Source organism: Schistosoma haematobium, chromosome 3 (assembly GCF_000699445.3).
Source record: "Schistosoma haematobium chromosome 3, whole genome shotgun sequence".
NCBI classification, from domain to species: Eukaryota; Metazoa; Platyhelminthes; class Trematoda; order Strigeidida; family Schistosomatidae; genus Schistosoma; species Schistosoma haematobium.
The window spans coordinates 28,836,841-28,856,712 of NC_067198.1; the positions used below are offsets into that span (position 1 = coordinate 28,836,841).

Here is a 19,872-nt window from a genome sequence, read left to right on the forward strand (position 1 = left end):
GAAAAATTTTGTATTACATTTGTAGTTAGCCATGCTAAATTTATGATACTCAGAGCAACTAACAACACATCTTATCTAAAGACTTAAGTGATTTAAGTGAGAAATACCTTTGCATTAGTGTTACCAATCTTCTAACGCATATATAATCCATCACGTTAGACGTCTGGAAGGTAGATGTTTATTAAATACTTCAATTTAACAATAATACCATTATCAGTATGGTGTTGTGGAGGTCGTTGAGTTTTTAATTAAGATCATAATCGATTAGCGTTAGACCACCATTGAAAACACGGAAACGCTGAATGGCCGTTTCGTCCTAACATGGGACACCTTAGCAGTGCTCATCCACGATATTGCACGTATAATTTGAACCCAGGACTTTCGGTTTGGGAAGTGAAAATTGAAAAACAAATCCAGGTTGTGAGAGATATTAGATTGGATGCGATAAAAAATCATACACCTAATATAACATATACGGATGTAGCGTCAGCGACATAAATGTAAACAGATAGTCATTGAAAAACCGTTACAGTACCATATCGTAAAATTTTCTAAAAAAGATTGATAACTCGTCATAAGAATAATGCTGTTATCAATACATAGCAACTGAGACAACACTTTTTAGTAAAAAATGCTTAGTCTCATAAATAAGGAGTAAACAACCTTTTGTTTAAACAAATATTTTACTAAACTTCATCCTATCATATCTTAGACCATAATTTATTTTTTATCTACACTTTCATCAGAAACATCAATCACAAATTTTAGGAATATTCGTAACGTAGTGAACGCAGACTCAGGTACTGTAAAGCGACTTACCATTTTATATCAAATCACACAATGGCTTTGTAAGATATGAAAATCAAATATCAAATACATCATTTTCACATGATTCATCAGTGGTCCTTTACATACTTCATTATTCTTCTAATTCTATTGTTCTTCCGACTGCTCTCCTTTTTCTTTCCAGTCTATTTCATTTCAACCTTTTACTGCTAAGCACTCCACTTCTTATTCTTGCTACTTACCGTTGTAACGTGTGAGGACTGCAGATTATGGAGCAGCGTATTTATCGATCGGATTAGTGACACGTAAAACACGTACGGACGGCCTAGGGCTCTGATTGGCCCTGCTTCCCTGTCTATCCCAGCCAGAACACAAGTCTCAGCCTCTGAGTTATAAATCATTGTATTTCAGACATACTCTATTTATCTACCAATCAACCAGACCACATCGTACCATAAAATAGAAAACAACATTTATACAATAGTTAACAAGTGAAATAAATATCGACCAATAGGGAGTGTACATTTGAAATCCAAAGCCACCATCAGACTTAACATGATAATTATTGGTATATTTTTCTGCACATCCTAACACTTACTACTTAGATCTGCTCACATACGAGGCGCGCACCATAGTAACACCGTTAAGCAAAATTTTCACTTATAGAGCTCTTGATTAAACGCAAAATTTATTTTGTATTGAGGTTTTTTCATCAACTGCTTACAACCGTAATTGTATTGAAGTTAATATCGAGATATGATATATTATAGAGTACTTGATAATGATGACAAGATAATAAAGATCATCAATAATAAATGCATCTATCTATCCATCCAAATACTTATTTTTAACAAGCTTCGGGTCAGTTGGAGATGGGATTTTGAAAAAACAGGTGGATGAAGCACTGCTTATACGACAAGATGGATTGTGTGATAATTACAGATTGGAAGAGTTTACATAAGTTTACACAATTGGGTATGTTAAAAACAGATGAATAAAAAAATGTTTTTAGTGAAGATTGTCTAACAAAAAAATGAAATGAGAAAAAGAATAGTTTTGGCAGTAATAATAACAATAATAGTAATTGCAGCTAATATACACTGAAGTATAAATTTAGCAAGATATCGATTAATTGATTGCTATCTCTTACTGAACATATAAATCAGGTTTGAGTTTTTCAATTGCCACTGCTGTGGCAAGCTGAAAAGTAGATGCATTGTTTTGTCTATTGAGAATTTTGAAAGATTGAGAAGTATCAGGGATATCCGCGTGTATGAGATAGTAGGTTCAGGTCATCTGCGAAGTGCAAATCTTCTAATTCATTCTGACTTGTCCATTGTATTGCGTGCTTCATCTCGGATTTCAAGGTCTTCGTGATCCAGTCGACCACGACAAGAAAGATTAATGGGGGAGAGTAGACAGCCTTGTCTGACACCGGTCCTTACTTGAAATGCATCTGTCAGCTGTCTATCATACACCTCTTTGCAGTGTAGTCCGTCGTCTGAATTCCGAATAATGTTGACGATTTTGTCATGTACTGTGTAGTGTCGAAGGGGTTTGCATAATGTTCTCCTATCCACACTGTCAGACGCTTTCCTATTATCAAGAGCGTTGATGCATAGTGACGAAGTCCATTCAATTGATTGTTCAACGATGATGCGTAATGTTGTGATTTAGTCCGTGCACGACAGATTTTGACTGGATCCGATCTGTCAATCTCAAAGTTGAACGTCTGCTGAATCTTTCATCTGGTTCAGCCACACTCTGTTGAAAACTTCGAATGTATCTCATCTTTTGAGTTAACACTGGAGTTGAACTCCATGCACTTCGTTCCAATCGGTAAATCATTATCCATTGAGCTTTATATTATAGACAGCCACTGACGCGTTCAACTTTTACTGTGTTCAGATTATTATTGGTGATGATTATCATGACTACCTGTTTGACATTCAGGACAGTTCTTCCGATCAGTGTTTAGTTCCCATGAATTTTTTGTTTCCATATTTTAACATTTTATAGTATGTTTGTCAAAATTATATCATGACTTTTGTGAGATAGTTTATTTTCATATTCTATAAGGTTCTACATATGTCTATATATGTCTAAAGATTTCTTTTAAATATAAATGTTTAGAGTTTAGCCGATGTGATCCTATTAGTTATCTGATTATTTTTAAATACACAAATGTATTTGGCTTTTTCTTTTCATTAAACTGTATGATAGTTAAATGTTGATTATTAATTTCACTTTGAATTAAAATCCCAAAATTATGCGTGACTGTGGTTCCGAAATAAAATGTAAATGATTGATAACCAAATTATTTTCATAACATAGCTTGAAATAGTATTTCACTGTTGTATTTCAAATGTTTGTGTAAACTATCTGAAAAAAAGTATCTTTTTCAGCTCAGCAAACGATAAGCACTAGCGCATCATAAACTCAAATCAACCCTGATAAAATGAAATTATAGAATATTGTAAAGCTTATGGAATCTGAAGTTTGACATAACGGACTGACTTCAGTTAGACAAGCAATAAAAATCAGAAGGCAACAGAAAATTTTCGTTTTAATATGTGGCTTTTTAACAGTTGAGGGGTTCATGATGATGATACTCAGGATCTTCAGGGCTCTTAAAGAGCGCCTAAGCTTCAGGCAATTGAATTGAGATTCAACGGTGAATAGATTGTCACGAATAAATTTCTTACATTTTATACAGTCCCATTAAGAGTAAACTAAGAAATGTTTTTCAACAATTAGTGAAATGTACAGTTTGTTTACTGAAATTAATCACTTGGAGCTATGTTCATACCTTTAGTTTTATCTCAATGAACGAATGTTCATTTAAGTTCAGTTTACAAATATTATTAGAAATGGATATAACTTTGCACTCTGATGACTTTATATTTTAAATAACCAATAATCTGTATTTCATAACCAAGTTGTTTGGTCAAAATTCATTAGATGAATAAATTACTAGTAATAATCTGTAACATTTCTCGATTGAATTATTAGAAGTGCGATTCTCACATTAGTAACTAAGATGATATAAATCAAAAATATTTCTCAATTCTCACACAGTGTAAAAAGTATAAGAAATGTTGCCATTTTTAGATGACCTACAGAAATACCACGTTAACCTTCAACCAAACTCTTTGTTATTATCATAGTTATGCAACAACCATAAAATAAAAATTTCGGTATACAATGGATTATAATGTTCTTTTTATATAATCCGAAAAAATTGTAGTCATAAAAATTTTGTAGAAGAAACTAAATTAGAAAAGGTTACAATATCACATAAATTTTATTATGTACATCTATATTTAAAAAAAACGATATCACACAATAAATGGACAATTTGATGAATTTATTAACGTTGCCATGGTTTCCGTAATGTGTGAGAGATACAAATTTGAGTTATCAAAACAAACGGAAACTGTAAAATCTACAATCAGCCACAAAAAAATGGCAAAAGTGACAAACTTCCTAGTGGATAATGGCTATATCAAAACAAACGATAAAGTCTTTTTTGTTGTTATTGAAGAAAGCATTTAATAATTTCAAATTAATGATTGTGATCAATGTATGCTTTTTTTCTGCTAACCAAAAGAGAACAACCGGCACTGTATTAAGTAATATCTGAATAGCTCAAAAACTAGTTTGCCATTACGTTGAAATAGTTTCATTTTTTTATTTTAGTTTTAAGGAAGAAAACAATAGATAACTTGTAAGTATCATTACCAAGGTTTGATTTAATAATTTTTAATAAATTGAGCATTGTGTAGATTGTTGTAAATAAATTAATATATTTGTAATATCCCAATGATTATAGAAATTATATTTTCTGTGGTTTCGTGACTTAGTGTAAGCCGCTTCTTCAGAGGATAGTTAATCAACTCGAAATTAATCCAAGTTTAAATAGTACAACAGAACAATAAATAACAGATGAGATAAAAGTAGAATTTTCTCACTACTTGAAAAAACACAAATAATTATAGTATCAGTAAATTGTTAATCTGAAGATGTTGAATTATATACAAAATAACCTAGTAACTCAATAACATATAAATCGACAGTTTAATATGGAGTTATTACTTTTTGTTATTCTACACTGTTAACATGATGATATATTGATAGATGGTATTCATTTTTTGTTACTGTCTTTAAGATCATTACAGATCTAAATAACACACATTAAGCATAAACGAATTTGCTGAATTTTGTCCGTACTTGTACAGTTTAAAACTGTTAAAATGTATTTCCATCACATCGATTTTATTAAGAAAACAGAACTTTACAAAATGAAGGATTTACTTTTCGTGATAGGATGGTATCATTTAGAAACTTTACTGCAAACCAGGGAGTAATTGGCAGTTATCTTTCTACACTACAAGGCCTCTCACCGGTGCAGATTCATGATTTAGCCATATATTAAAATCTATTTATTCAGACATCTCAGGCAATGTTTTGCGTTTAAATTACTAGAGAAAGTACAAACAGTTACCAGCTCCAGCTTCAATCAATACTTATCTTTTAGTAATAACATCCTACAATTTATCAAGGGAGTTTTAATAAACAACTTGGGTCACATACAAAATTACATTTTCAGTATATTTAAACCATGAAATTCAGACAATCCATGTTAAACTGATTAAAATTATTATTCGATCTGAATTATTTTTGCGGGGGGAAAATTGTTTACAGTATACCGTTTCTATGTATTCTAGATGACGGTCATTCATCTGTTTTAACGATTTTGAGTTTTTAACGTTTTAAGCGGATAGGGACATAGTATTCATCAAACTGGTAATCTGATTATCTTTTTTTTAAAAATCTAGGATCAAATTTGCCTGTTGAAACCGTATTGTCGAAAATGTTAATAAATAACTTTTTAGATGATCAGTTATGTTTCTTATTAGAAAAGAAATAAGTAAACTGTTAAAGTCAAATCTATTTTTCATCATGGAAGTATATCAGCCGAATAACTATTGAAATAAAAAAGACGTATGGATAGCTATTTTGTTCTTGAATTATACTCAGGATAATGATTTTATATTCTAAAGATGAACTGTAACTGACCATGATCAACTGTGTCAAGAATTGTTTGCAAAATTCTTCAGTGGGTTTAAATCATTAAAATCAACTATTGATCCATGTTGACCGGTATAGTTTCTTTAGAGTTTTAGCTAATTGATCAGAGTTTCAAATGGGATTGTTTACACAAATATGTTAATTTATTTTGACAATGATTTAGCTTATTGTAAGAAGTAGTGTATAGTAAAAACATCATATTTAAACTAAATAAATTTTCAGTTATAAGATAGGAAGTATATGGAAAAATGACTTTATTTATTTAATTCAAGTTTAAGTAAACATACAAATTTTGATGGATTTACATATGTTATTATCACTATCGACATTCATTATTATTTGAAATGGCAGTATTCATTTACCTATGATCATCTCTAATTATCTGTTTTGTAACGAAAGTGTATTCTAACGTACATAAATGAATTAATTAAGATCATGAGTCAGGTTATTGAGATCTAAAGTGAAAATATGAGTCCTCTGACCATAGGCAATCGTTAATAATCAATTATCCTCGTTTCAATACAAATTAATCACCGTATTGTAAATAAACTTAATAATATAAGCGATGAATTGTTCATTTTTTGGACTATAAACGACTTGATATTGCTTCTCTGATCAAAAAGGCCATTAAGAACTGCTTAATGTACACTTGAGTGTTAAATCAATTGATAGGCATAAGTTATCGAACATGAAATACAATTAACAGTATACTATCATAAATAATGAAACGTATTTAAAGTAGTAATAATATTGGCCTTCATGGAGTAGAATTAAAAAAAGAACAGGTAAACTGTATTGTGTATTATATTTCCGATTACTTGTCAGTACTGAATTTATTCTCCAAAGTTTTTTAAATTATTTGTATTTCCTGGTGATGCCCTATCTAGTAGACCATTGTATAAGATAAATATACAACTGAAGCAGATATCATTCGAATAATCTAACATTTTGTGATATTATTTTTTCTGATATATGTTTATTGAGCTAGTTTTTAAGTAAATAAGATTAAAAAGAATCATTTAATTATTTGTTTTTCCTTTTGTAAATGTCCTTATGCTGAAAAAATGCATACAAATGATCTTTTCTAGTGTAAAAGTATGAATGCATTGTAAAACATAAAATTACAATTAACATTTAAATGTAGCGAAATTATTCAGTGACAACCAAAAAACCGGTCTTGTTTAACGTTATAACTTGTAGCCTTGTGTCCAATGACCCATACACCCGTTAAAGCAGCCTAGTGTCCTTATCGGTCCCTCGTCCTACCTAGCCTTACCATTTGAGTCCGGAACACAAGTCTCAGCCTCTGCAATATGAATCATGTATTTCAAACATACTGGGTTTATACACAAGCCAATCAGACCACGTTGTACCATAAAATAGAAAATAACATTTGTACAAGATCTCTCGAAAAGTGGTTGTGATTGTGAAAGACTGTAATTAATAAACTGGGCATAACTCAAGAACGGTAAATCGTTTAACAATAGTCTATGGGTCAAAATAAAGCTTTTAATAAGAAGAACATGAATATGCATAGTTTAACTACTTCAAAAATTATACAATAAAAATATATGTATAGTATTTGTCCATAAATAGATCCCGATAGTTACTATTCATTATTTTCGTCGGGATATATCAGTTAATTGCATACTTTCCTTTTTCCGTATTATTGAAAATTTTATTTGTAGTTTCATAATGTAATAAATTCTGCTTACAAATAATAAAGAAAAAGTATCATGATACTAGTCAGTATTGCATTAACGAAGCATTCACTTTAAGTAGATTCAAGTTCAATTCATTAACATATTAATAGAGAAATTTTGTATGTGAAAACTACTATAATTAAAAATGAATGTAAAAGATAGACATTTTAGATCGTTTCATCATATTCATATATTTATGTATATTTACCTTTTTCAAAAAGATATTCTACACACAGAAGTCCCATACTAGGACGAAATGGCTGTCCGGTGCTTCCAGGTTTTCCATGGTGGTCTAGCGTTCAACCGGGTCTGTTGTGAGATAATAACTTCTGGCTTCAATATCCCGTAAACTGAGTATTTAAGGTAGGCTTAATCTCCTAGTAGAATTACAGATTTACTCGAGATTATTCAGAAGCCTAAACACCAGTTGTAGAGATAATTTATTGCTAATGATTAATAAAAATCGGCAATCGTACAGAGAGCAAGCACATGGTGAAGCCAAGTAAAAATGATGCGCAGTGGAGATGGCTGCTAAGCCAACTCATTTTTACTCAAGCGTTACTCAATATTTATAGGCAGACAAAATAAACTACAGACATGTGGTGAGTCATGGAATATGAAATGTACACACATATACGCTCATATAAAAACAGTCAAGACTGATAAGCGAATAATTGACAAGGTAAAATATTACTCAAGTAGAATGAATAGAATGGGAAGTCCGAAAGTCAGAATACAGTATGTGGGCTTAACACAATAACTGACACTACAAACTCACTAAAGACAGTGTTGGACGGCGGTGCGATTTCGTGGATTGACTGAAGTTAGACAGTAACACCGTTGGATGCCAGCTCAGTGACCTAGAATTTAAGTGCTCGAGCGCGAGACCGAGGGTTCCGGGTTGTAATCCCGCGAGCAGGATCGTGAGTGTGCACTGCTGAGGAATCCCATACTATGGCGAAACGTTAGTCCAGTGCCTCCAGGTTTTCTATAGTGGTCTAGATTTAATTGGCTCATGAACTCAAATATTGAATTCAAAGTAATTTAATGGGCTTACTGTTATCATATAGTATTTCTGAAGTGCATTTATAATAAAACGTTCGAGATTTTCTAATGACATAATAAAGTTGTACGACTATTTTGAATGTATTTTAAAAAAATACTAAGTGAAAATAATTTATTGATGAAGCGTATGAAAGTGAATTGTCGTTAAGATGACGTATATAATGAAAATGGTGTAAAAGTGATATTAATAAATTAGCCTTAATAGCTTTACTCTATTATATTCTCTGATTATAAATAAAATTGATTATTAGTTTTCACCAGTAATAAATATTTACTGATTTCTGTCTATCCTATGGTCTTATTTGACCATTGGAATTCATTTAGTTCTGCATCTATTTGGGTATGTATCATTATAGATATGAACAAGTTTATATTTCACCCAAAGCCCAAACAGCACGTAAGCGATTGTGTCACAATCCATTGTGTCAACCAATTTATATGTATATGCGGAAACACATACATAGGGAGGAACAACCGTGATCTAATTGATTTATTAAATTCAATATATTTTATTATATGAATTCTCATTTCTTATCATTCAAATATCCTTCAAGTTAGTAATTGATTAACAAAATAAAACGCGATAGGAAAGTAATTTAGTTTCATGATAACACGCTTACCAATATGTTTGCTTATTGTTTAGTTATAATTATTTACTTACATGTTCGGATTAATTTTAAAATGGGTATAAACTCAGTTGTTTTTTTAAAATAAAAGAAACTTTACATGGTTACTTATTGAAGAGACGAAAATTTTCTAGTCAAGTGTTATAGTGTTGGGAGTTATTCCACTTTAAATTCATGGCAAAAGGGGTTTCCTCAAAAACGTTCAATATTAAGATGATATTTTTCATAATGAACAACAAATAGTACGTTTTTCTCTAAATATTTCCATCTTGTTATTAATGAGTTTATTGGTATTATTGCCATGGTTGAACTTGATAATTTCATATAAACTGAGCATTGATTAGAGAGTTACTAACAAATATATTTTTATTATGTCCCAAGAGGTAGACAAGTTGTATTTTTGACGTTTCGTGACTTAATGTAAGCCACTTCTTCAGAGTAGTTTAGTTTTTTTATAATTAACTTTATTTTAAACATTACTAAAATGTAACCAATAACAAAAAGTCTTATCCATAAAAATAAATTATTGTTTACAATATTTAAGATCGTATAAAAACTCAATTCTACATGAAGTAAATATTAAAATACATTTAGATTTAATCCTTTTCACTAATATATTCTTGTATTTCAGTTTGATTAGATTAATGGATTGCTTGAGGGAGAAATTTGCATAAGAATGACAATTACCTGATTGGATTTATGAATCGATCAATGTTAGACCACTACTGAAAACTTGTAAGTACTGGACGGCCGTTTCGTCATAGTTGGGGACTCCTCAGCAGCGTGCAACTACAACCCTGCATGCAGGATTCAAACCCAGGACCTTCGATCTCGTGCGTGAACGCTTAACCTATAAACCATTGAGTCGGAATTCAATGATGTTCATGTCTAAATTCAGTTGATCCATGATTGAAATAATATAAAATAAAGTACGATATTGCTTTAATATCACCTTGATGAATTAAATAATTGTATTTATAATTATTTCAAGATATTGTCTTTTTTTTGCTTTGAATAGTTAATATGGAATAGTGTTTGATTTGTCTTAAATAGACATCTTTATTTTACATTAGTACATTTACTGACATACTAATTAATTGATGAGCTTTGGACATTTGCCTAATAAGTAATTAAACGTTATTTTATTGATACATTTTAACAATTAGTCGGACTACAACATTTTAGTATCATTATGTATTGTTTATCAAAAGATTAACTTCATTAGTTACGTATATTCAGATAGGTAGAAACGAAAATGAGATATGCTTACTGATATTCGTTACTATCAACAATTATAGCAAATGTTCCCATTTTCTATCATCAGAACTATTTCTGTAGCATCGAATCCACTTACTATTTTTTTATTAAATGCAGTTAGAGAACAGGATTAACAGAGTTTCTTAGTTTTATATTTCTAAATATTCAAGGTGTGTGGTGTGAGCTACTGATGTCGACAGATATAAGTAGTATGTATCATCTATAAAAAGTGAAATGCCTAGAAACAGAAGGTTAAAAATTTTGAAGAAAAGAGAACGAGAACAAAGAATGATTGGTGTGAAAATGAAAGGATAATGAAATCTGAGACGATCGATTGACATTTTGCAAATCAAGTAATTATTGTATCGTTCTCAGATTTTACTAAGATATTCTATAATTTTGTGTTGAAATACATTCGAATGTCCCCACTTGCGTTCTCATTCACTACAGGTGTACTTTACTAATTCAGACAAAATATTTCATATTACTCGAACATATTTATTTATTATTAAACTTAATTAATTCATGATTTATAACTCTTCGAAAACAACCTGAAACTGATATAATTCCTACATATATACTGATTTTTAAATTCATAGATTCAGAAGTTTACTGCAACACCTTTTTAATAAGATATTAGTACAGAATATTAAAAGACTATCTTACTGATTGATAAAACTAAACTGAAGTTTCTGACGAATACTTGATTATTGCTCTTTTATTATTATAAGCTGTAAGTAGGAAAAAATTCACTTGATGTTATTTGCTTGTATCTTCCTTTTGTTATTTAGGACTGCAGCTGATCAGTCTCTTGTTGGCATATGTACAACCTGTGCGGATTGCCTCGATATTGCCTTAAGTCACAAGCTTTATAAGCAAAGATGGATAGTCGCTGGCAGATGAATCCTGGACGTGTGTTGCGTTCCATTTGGGACTCATCAGCTGGATGTACCTGCATCCCAGAGTTCATGTTCATCTATCTGACGAGTCCCAAACAGAAAAAAAGCGTGTTCTAGATTCCACTGCTGACCACTATCCATCTTTGCTTAAGTTGTAAGTAGGAAAGTTATAATATGCATGATAGTACTTTAGAGGCTGAACTCATAATCGTTATAAATTACAATATTTGTTAAGATAACTTCAGGAATGTATCTCAACTATATTATCTTAAGTCATTAGAAAATGACTAACGATGTCTGTGAAAAGTAAATAATTGGTTAAGAAATATGAATAAACGCATAGATCAATATTAAATACTAAAAAATGATCTACAATTGACCCTTCTAGTGTAACAGTTTACAGTAGCTATGATTACTTTGGGAATTGTTTAAATCTATTTATCAGATACTATTTCATTGGTTGCCTTAATTATTTAGTGTTTTACTCTGATTGGTTAAAAATAATTTATCCAGTTCTCATACAGTTGTTATGTAAGCTCTATATGCTCACATATGCTGTTTTTTCATTCAAAGTATCAAAATGAATCATTTATGCTAAACTGAATAGAAATTTTAATTTTTCGTCTCAAGACTTTTCATAGCTAATTATTTTACTGAGGATAAAATAAATTTTACTCATATATTCAAAGTCATACAGAATTATTAATATACTTCCATAATTATTGAAATGAAAAGTTCAAAAATCACAAATCATAGATATTTTCCAGTGGATGGATGTCTACCAGACATTGATTATTCATTGATGAGAATGAAAAATTTGGATGATCTCGATTTGGATAAAGTTTTAATGGAATATGAGGTGAGAAGTGAGTTGTATTGGGTAGTATTTTAAATCAGTGACTTTTACCATAATGCTTTGTTTGATGTAGGGTAGTTGGAAATAACCAACAGAAGAATCTTAACCTAGGTTTCGTTCTTTCTGACATTCGTCAGCAATATGTATCTGGAATTGATACTTTCCATGGGATTCGTTTACGTGTCACTCTGGTTTACAGTCCTGTAGAAATGAGATAACTACAAATGCTTGGCTGCTGAAAAGTGACTAGTCATATTTATCTAGTACTTTATCTTGATGGAGTTCTTTCAATCAGGTTAATATATGGCCACTAGCCTGAGTGATCAGAAATCAGGTGCACTACATCGAAATGTCAGGAAGTTTGAGGTAACTGGTAGGAATTGGTCAGCCTAGTTTTCATGCTAGTCGAAGACGGTTCTAATCCCACAATGAGGAACAGTTCTATTAATTTTTCAGGTATGCCTTTCTAACAAAGCACGAAAATTAGGTTCAGAGTATACCCTTGATTATGTCCAGCCACATAACATCTGAATATAGTGCACACAATGTCGAGTTATGTAGACTAGTGACCATATTGTAACTCAACCAGTGTAACTCGATCAGTACTAAAGGACATAACGTTATTGACTCCACAGTGATCACTTATTTGTAGATACAATAGAAGATTTTATGAATTTTAAAGTGAGGAAATTCTCTATCGTTTGTATAATTATTGATCAGAAAAACATGTTTGACAATGGTTTTTTCAAATGAAGTTTGATGGATAAACATTCAAGTCTACTACGTTTTTTTTAATAACTTTAAATGATTCCTACAACCCAATCAATGCCTATGCAACGTTTATGAAATATGCAATTTGCATTTATCAATACAATTATGAAAGCAGACTTTTATACAAAACTGAACTGATTAGAACATCACATAAATAGAAATCATTCAATATGATAGATAAACCCAAGAAATAATCATAAGACATTGTACACTTGAATTAAATGAGACAGTGATCATTATTTCTCATTTAACTTATATAATGTAAGCACAATATTTATTCTTACCTATATACATAAGTATTAAATAATAAAACTAAAAGCTAAAACTTAGTAATCTCCCTTATCATAGACAAAAATACAGTGCAATTACAATATTTCACTATGATTACTGAATTTATAATAATACCATTGATTGCTAGAATATGTCACAAGTTAAAGTAAAGTAAAACAATTATTGTATAGCAACTTTTTATGAATTTGTTTATATGATTCTATGCAAATTTAGCATTGTGTTATCATGAGTACACAACGACTAGAATCGATTTCCACAATATCATTTAGTAGATCATTAACATGATTTTGCTTTTAAAAAAATACAGAACAATTTTATGATATATTAACTGTTTTCCTTGAGTGATAGCTGTAGATCACCTCACACTAAAGTCGATAAAAAATAATCAATATCATTCAAATTAACTGGAAACGAGATTATCTGAAATCGATTTATTGACTTAAAGCTTCAGATAAAGATCTGTAGTGGTTTAGCTTCGTTAATCAATCAACTTTATAAACGTTGTTATTATAAATCTCAATGGTATTTGAATTCAGAAGGAAATAAGTAGCAGCGAATACAGTTTATTAGCGGATGGCACATGTATCAAAGTTACAAGTACATCGGGTGAATCGAAACAGAGAAGCTAATATGTGTGTGAACGAGCAAATACAGAGAAGAATTTATAGTCAAATCGAATCAAAGCTCAGCTAGGTACAGCAAAGGCTAAGCAAGGAAAGGCTATTAACAGGATTCGAGCACATGTATACATGTGAAAGAGAATAATTCTTTGAGCGATATTTAAGTTATTAACATTTAAGTTAGAGAGAGATATGCGCGTAGGCTGTCGCACGTAATCAAGCCTACACGTTTATACGAACGAAATGTTAGTTCCTAATAACACTGTCTGTTAAATAAGTTAGTATAAGGTCTTGACAAAAGTTAACCATAATCGAAATTGATTGTAGGAGAGTTGCTACAGTTCTATGAGAAAATCGATCCGTTCACATCTATTTTCTTTGAATTTCTCAAAATTCTCAGCCTGTATTATGTACCAACCGATTATACTGAGCAATTTTTTATAAATAACTTCAATGAGGTAGCTTATTTTACACTTAAAATAAAAGTAGATGATTTATCAAATCCTTTATCTGCTAAGATCGTGCCTCGTGTAATAACTACATTTTAATCGAAATTTTATAAAGCAGAATAATTTCATTAATTTCAGTGGAAACAAATACGATATGAAAATATCAACAATCAGTTAATAATATCAAAGTAGTTATAGCTATCATTGTAAAATGTAATAAGTTGAACATCTAATCTTTCATCTATAATGAATATTAGTTAATGATTTCATTTTATTTTTACGGAGGATACAATGTAGAAAAAGTTGAACATGCTACTTACTATTTGATGGCAGTAAAGTACATTTTCGTTTAACCATTACAAATATTAAAATTCAAACCATTTACTGACTGCTTTGACGTTCTGCAATGAATAACAAGCAATGATCCTTGAATACTCAGGCGATGACGAAATATGAAACAATAAATTGTTTTAATTGTAACGATATAATTTAATGTATATTTGAATGATATTTGTACAAAATACAAGTTGATCAGTAGTAATCGATTAGATATAGATGACCAAACGACATTGAAAATAAAACTATTCCGTGATTTTATGAAATTACATGTCCAAGTAATTTAACAAATAAAAGTAGTTTATATTTTTTGACTTAAAAACACTTAGGAAAGCAAGTCGTTTTAACTCAAAACAAACAAACTTTTATTGATTTCCTGGATTGAATTTTATTCGACCAGTTATTCTAAAGTACTCCGCAAAACATTTACCGAGAGGTCTATCCAATTGATGTACTTTAAAGTTACTGAAGTAACTCACTGAAGATGGTATTATTGTCGAGTAGTTTTCCTGTTATAAGACTATTTAAATAGTTACCTACATGCTTAAAAAACCAATAGAAATGTATAAATAACAACATATAACTTTGGGTACAAATAGTTCAGGCATCAGATGACTTATTTACGAAACATTCATCGTCTTCTGAATTAAACTATTACGCATAATACTAACATATCAGTTTTATTGGTATGTTGAAATAATTCAAATCAAATGAGAAACTTCACTATTAGTTATCATCAAATTAGGCATAAAATGTGGTGACTTAACGATCTCATAATTATATTTCCATTATTCATTGTTATGAAATAATATACAAAGGATAAGAAAACTGGAAGTATATCACCATAGTAACGGTCGAGTTGTTTTAACTATTTAAATGTTTATAGTTAGTTTGACAGGAGACGACGAGAAAAGTTTTAATAAATACTCATATTTATTGTGAACAGTTCATGCTATTTTGAGTTATTTTTAACATTAAGTGTTCCTTTTTGCAAGTAGACTGTTGAAAAAACATCGGGAGTTATGTCCTCCATTAATTTTTATTTATGCTTATTGATGTAGATAATTAATTATTCAATTATGCTTCATTTTCAAATAAAATAAAAGTTTTGAGTGATATCATTATTACAACATTTAAAGACATTAGTCCCTATTATAAACTTTCATTTAATTGACCTTTATTAATTTTCATATTAAATGCCCTGACAAGTATATGTGTGACCAGATTGTTCGAAATGCATAGCGCGAATCCATCACATTTTTCAGATCAACGCCGTCTTCTCCTTGTTCTATCGAAATACAACATTTCATAATCAATGACCATTGGTATATTTGAATTAGTGTCTGAGGGAAATAACTTAATAAAAAAGGCGTTAAAGAAGATATAGTTTGGCCTTGTGATAATGTTACTTGATTAAACAATAAATCTAGCAAATGCTGTTTCAAATTTTTGCTTCTTATCAGAGTAATCAGTCCTTATTTTAGATAACAAGTTGAGGTAACCTTTTAAATGTGTTAAGAGTATTGAAAAATACTTTTTCTTTAAAAATCAGTGAACTCCTGGATTTATTTACTTATTTGAACACATAAATAGTGATACAAAGGGGCACCGGACACATATACGCCACAAAGGTCACTTGATTTGTGTGTAACTGTGATACTACCCGGGTGTCCAGACCAAAGCTGGTGGTTTTCTTGGCAGGCCACACCAGGAGCCTTCGACCTAAAGGTCTGATCCACAAGACAGTGGAGCAACGTCGAAAGATGCCATTCCGTGGTAGCTGGTAACTAATAATTGGTTCATACGCCATTTGTTCCCTCAGGATCCTGGAGCCCATGTGTACCATTGTTTTGGTATCAGGGTTTTCCAACTTCACTAGGTGGATCTTTTGTATCCACCAATTTGATGAAAGCGCCGGAAATTCTCTTTTTGTCCTCTCAATTTTGTATGCAACACCCGCGCCACGAGAAGGCATTGAGTAAGACTTCTCTGAGAGTGGCTGTATACGCGTGGCCATGTGAGAGCATTTCGCGAGGTAGAGCTGAATTTCACTACCCTCGGTCGTACCCACGCATTTGCTGGCCGGGAATGAATGATGTATAGATATAGGATTTTACCAAATATAATGGTAAAGGAATTTTCAGAATAAAATATATTTATTTTACATCAAATAATTCAAATATTCCATCTTTCAAAAGATTCAATTGAAAATGTTTTCAATATATTGTCCTAATTGTAAGCCTTTCGTTATTACTATGCTATTTCAACTATGGTTTATTAAATCTATAAACAACAAAAATTTTAAAGTAATGAGAAAATATTATTATTCATACTCAATTGTACAATATTCGATAAGCCAGTCAGTCAGTCGGTAACAACGTAGAACTTCGTACGTGCGTACATCAGTTCGAGTTGCCATACCACATTAGCACAGAGATGCAGTTGTCGATTCAAATACCGTAGTGGTAGAGGTAATAAGAGTATAAGCAGTAATCAAGAAAATTAGTGTTTGGAGATGTTATTTAACGAGTATAACACAGTGAAATAAATTTTGGAAGAGAAAAAAAAGAGACAAGGAGGAATAAGGAGATCAAAATTTGGGAGAACACAAAGAGTGTATGCACCTGTGCCATTGCAAACGATTTTGAATGACATGGCTCAATATTCGATAAAGTCTAATTCAAATATCAATTATACGTAGTTTCAGATATTAAATCAGTAAATTGATTTCTATCAACTATATCAATTATCAGTTGAGTAATAAGATATCGTCTGTATGTTCATGTTCTCTTTACTTGAAATAGAAACAAACTGTTTGATAGAATACAGTGCTAAATAATCAATTTATGAAATAAAACTAAAGATTCTTGTTTGGTGTTTTTTTTCACAAAGTGAGACTAGTTTATTTTTATCACAATATAATTGTGATCCAATTCTTCATTAGTTGTTTTTTTTGTAATATATATGTGTTCTCACTTTATATTTGATCAAATGTCTCCTTTATATAAACGAAAAATAATTATTTTTTTTAGTTAACATACATTAAAACTGATTTATGAAACTATGATTAATAAAACAAATCAAGAATCAAGATTTGAATGTTATACATTTTCAGAAGAAAAATTAGTTGTCAAATATTAATTTGTTTGCAGTAATTATTTGGTTAATTAGACCGAAAATTTCATAGAGTATTAATGGATCGTACAAAATTCAGTGAAGACTGATATGAGAAACTTTCATCAATAGATATTATCAACTATGTTGAAATTATTTGTTTCCATCAAGATTGTTAAGGGCAAATTTAACTTAATATCGCAGATAACGGTTTCTGAATGAATGGAAATGGAGTATTAGGTAACAAACGTAATCAGTGTGTGTTATATTCTAGGAAAGATTAAATTACGAGTAACTTCTGAGACCTATTGATTGATTAATATTATCTATATATTCTTATGGTATAACTATTCAGTAATTAGATTATGCATATCTATATTCTCCTTATTATAAGCTTCATTTTGACATATAGATAATTATTGTACGATTTACTGTTCCTATGTTATAGTCAATATATTAATTACTGTCTCCCACGTTCACAGCCACTTTTTGGCTTTAATGTGTATGAATGTTATTTCCTATTTTACGGTGCCTTGCGGTCTGTTTGGTTGGTATATAAACCCAGTATGTCTGAAATAAATGATTCGCAAAGTGGAGGCTGTTATTCGCATCCTGGACTCAGCTTGACGGGTTAGGCGAGCAACGGACCGATAGGACGCTAGGCTGATCAGACCGGTCGGACGTCGTTGGTTTAGTACAGTATAAGAGCGAATAAGTCGTATTTTGATTGGCGAATAGATTACGTGATAACTAGCTGGCCATAAAGTCACAACAGTATGCCATGTTAACCTGAAGCGTATTCATTAAAAAATTTTAAACGTATAGACAATGAGATCATGAGCATATTAAAGAAGTATTTTCTGAGTTGAAATCACGAATAGATCTAAGCTAGACCACCACTGAAAACCTAAAAACACTGGACAGGCAATTTGTTTGAGTATGGGACTCCTCAGTAGTGCGCATCCACGACTTCTCACGCAGAACGTGAACTCAGGACCTTCTATCGTGTGCGTAAACGCTTAAACCACTGAGTTGGAATTCAGCGGTGATAATGTTTTACTTCAATCAATACATGGTCTTGCACAACCCTTTATCCATTGCGTGCATTCGGTGTTATGCAACACTGAAGTTGTAGAAAATTGTTTTTAACACTACAAATGAATGGATGGAAATTTACTAAAGTTTATGTCTTAAATGTAGCGTTACTAGAAACTATGTTCACACTAAAACAAAAATATGCTTTGTATAAATTAGTTTTTATCCTAAAATGGATGAAATGTATTTCTGAAACCAATATCAATCATTGAGTATGTTCATTATAATACGGTGTATCTGAATTAGTCTTAACAACAGACATGCTTAAATTTTCAGTAAACTAAAATATTACTCAAATCGTCCAAAGTGCTAAGTTTTCGATAATTCAACAGTAGTATATAAATATATATGTGCAGTTTATCTAATAATTTTCAAATCAAATCAAAAGTATTCTGATAAATACTACTTTCAATAGTATTAAAACAAGCTAACAAAATAAATGTTTTTCATTTTAGTATCACAACATTTTTCCAAGTGGATCAATTTGGAGTTTGTTTCCTCTTAAAATTTCAATCGTTCATGAAAAAGTTAATTTTTTCTTTTCTCCATTTAAAACGAAATTATCATCCTCTTCATTATAAGAGAATAGATTTGATGAATCTCAATTAGAAGAAAAAAGAAAAAAAGGAAAAGAATGTGAATAAGAAAAACTAGAAGTATTAAAAAGTAAAAAGAAAAAATCTAAATAAACTACAATAGAATCACCCTTCGAGAAAATTATTTCTAAAATTACCCACCCCTCCACCCCCTATTTTTAAACTTGATTTCAATCAATTAATTTAGGGATGATATTATGGAGAGAACCATTTTCACTAGTTCGGTTACTAAATTTTAAAAAAAATTGTTTTTTTTTCTTACAAAACAAATCCTTGTATGTTTGTCTAATTATAAACGGAAATAATCTTAAAACAAA

The 19,872-nt window shown here is 30.7% G+C and overlaps 1 protein-coding gene across 1 annotated transcript in view; it reads left to right on the forward strand.

Annotated features, from left to right (window-relative positions):
* Positions 1-12,154: 12,154 nt before the first annotated feature.
* The window catches only part of MS3_00005451 (uncharacterized protein), a gene marked incomplete at its 5' end in the record, with an annotated part of 37,012 nt that continues 29,294 nt past the window's right edge, over positions 12,155-19,872 (forward strand). Inside the window, one exon of the mRNA XM_035730320.2 lies at positions 12,155-12,286. Coding sequence (XP_035585615.1) covers positions 12,155-12,286 — 132 coding nt within the window. The remainder of the gene's footprint in view (positions 12,287-19,872) is intronic.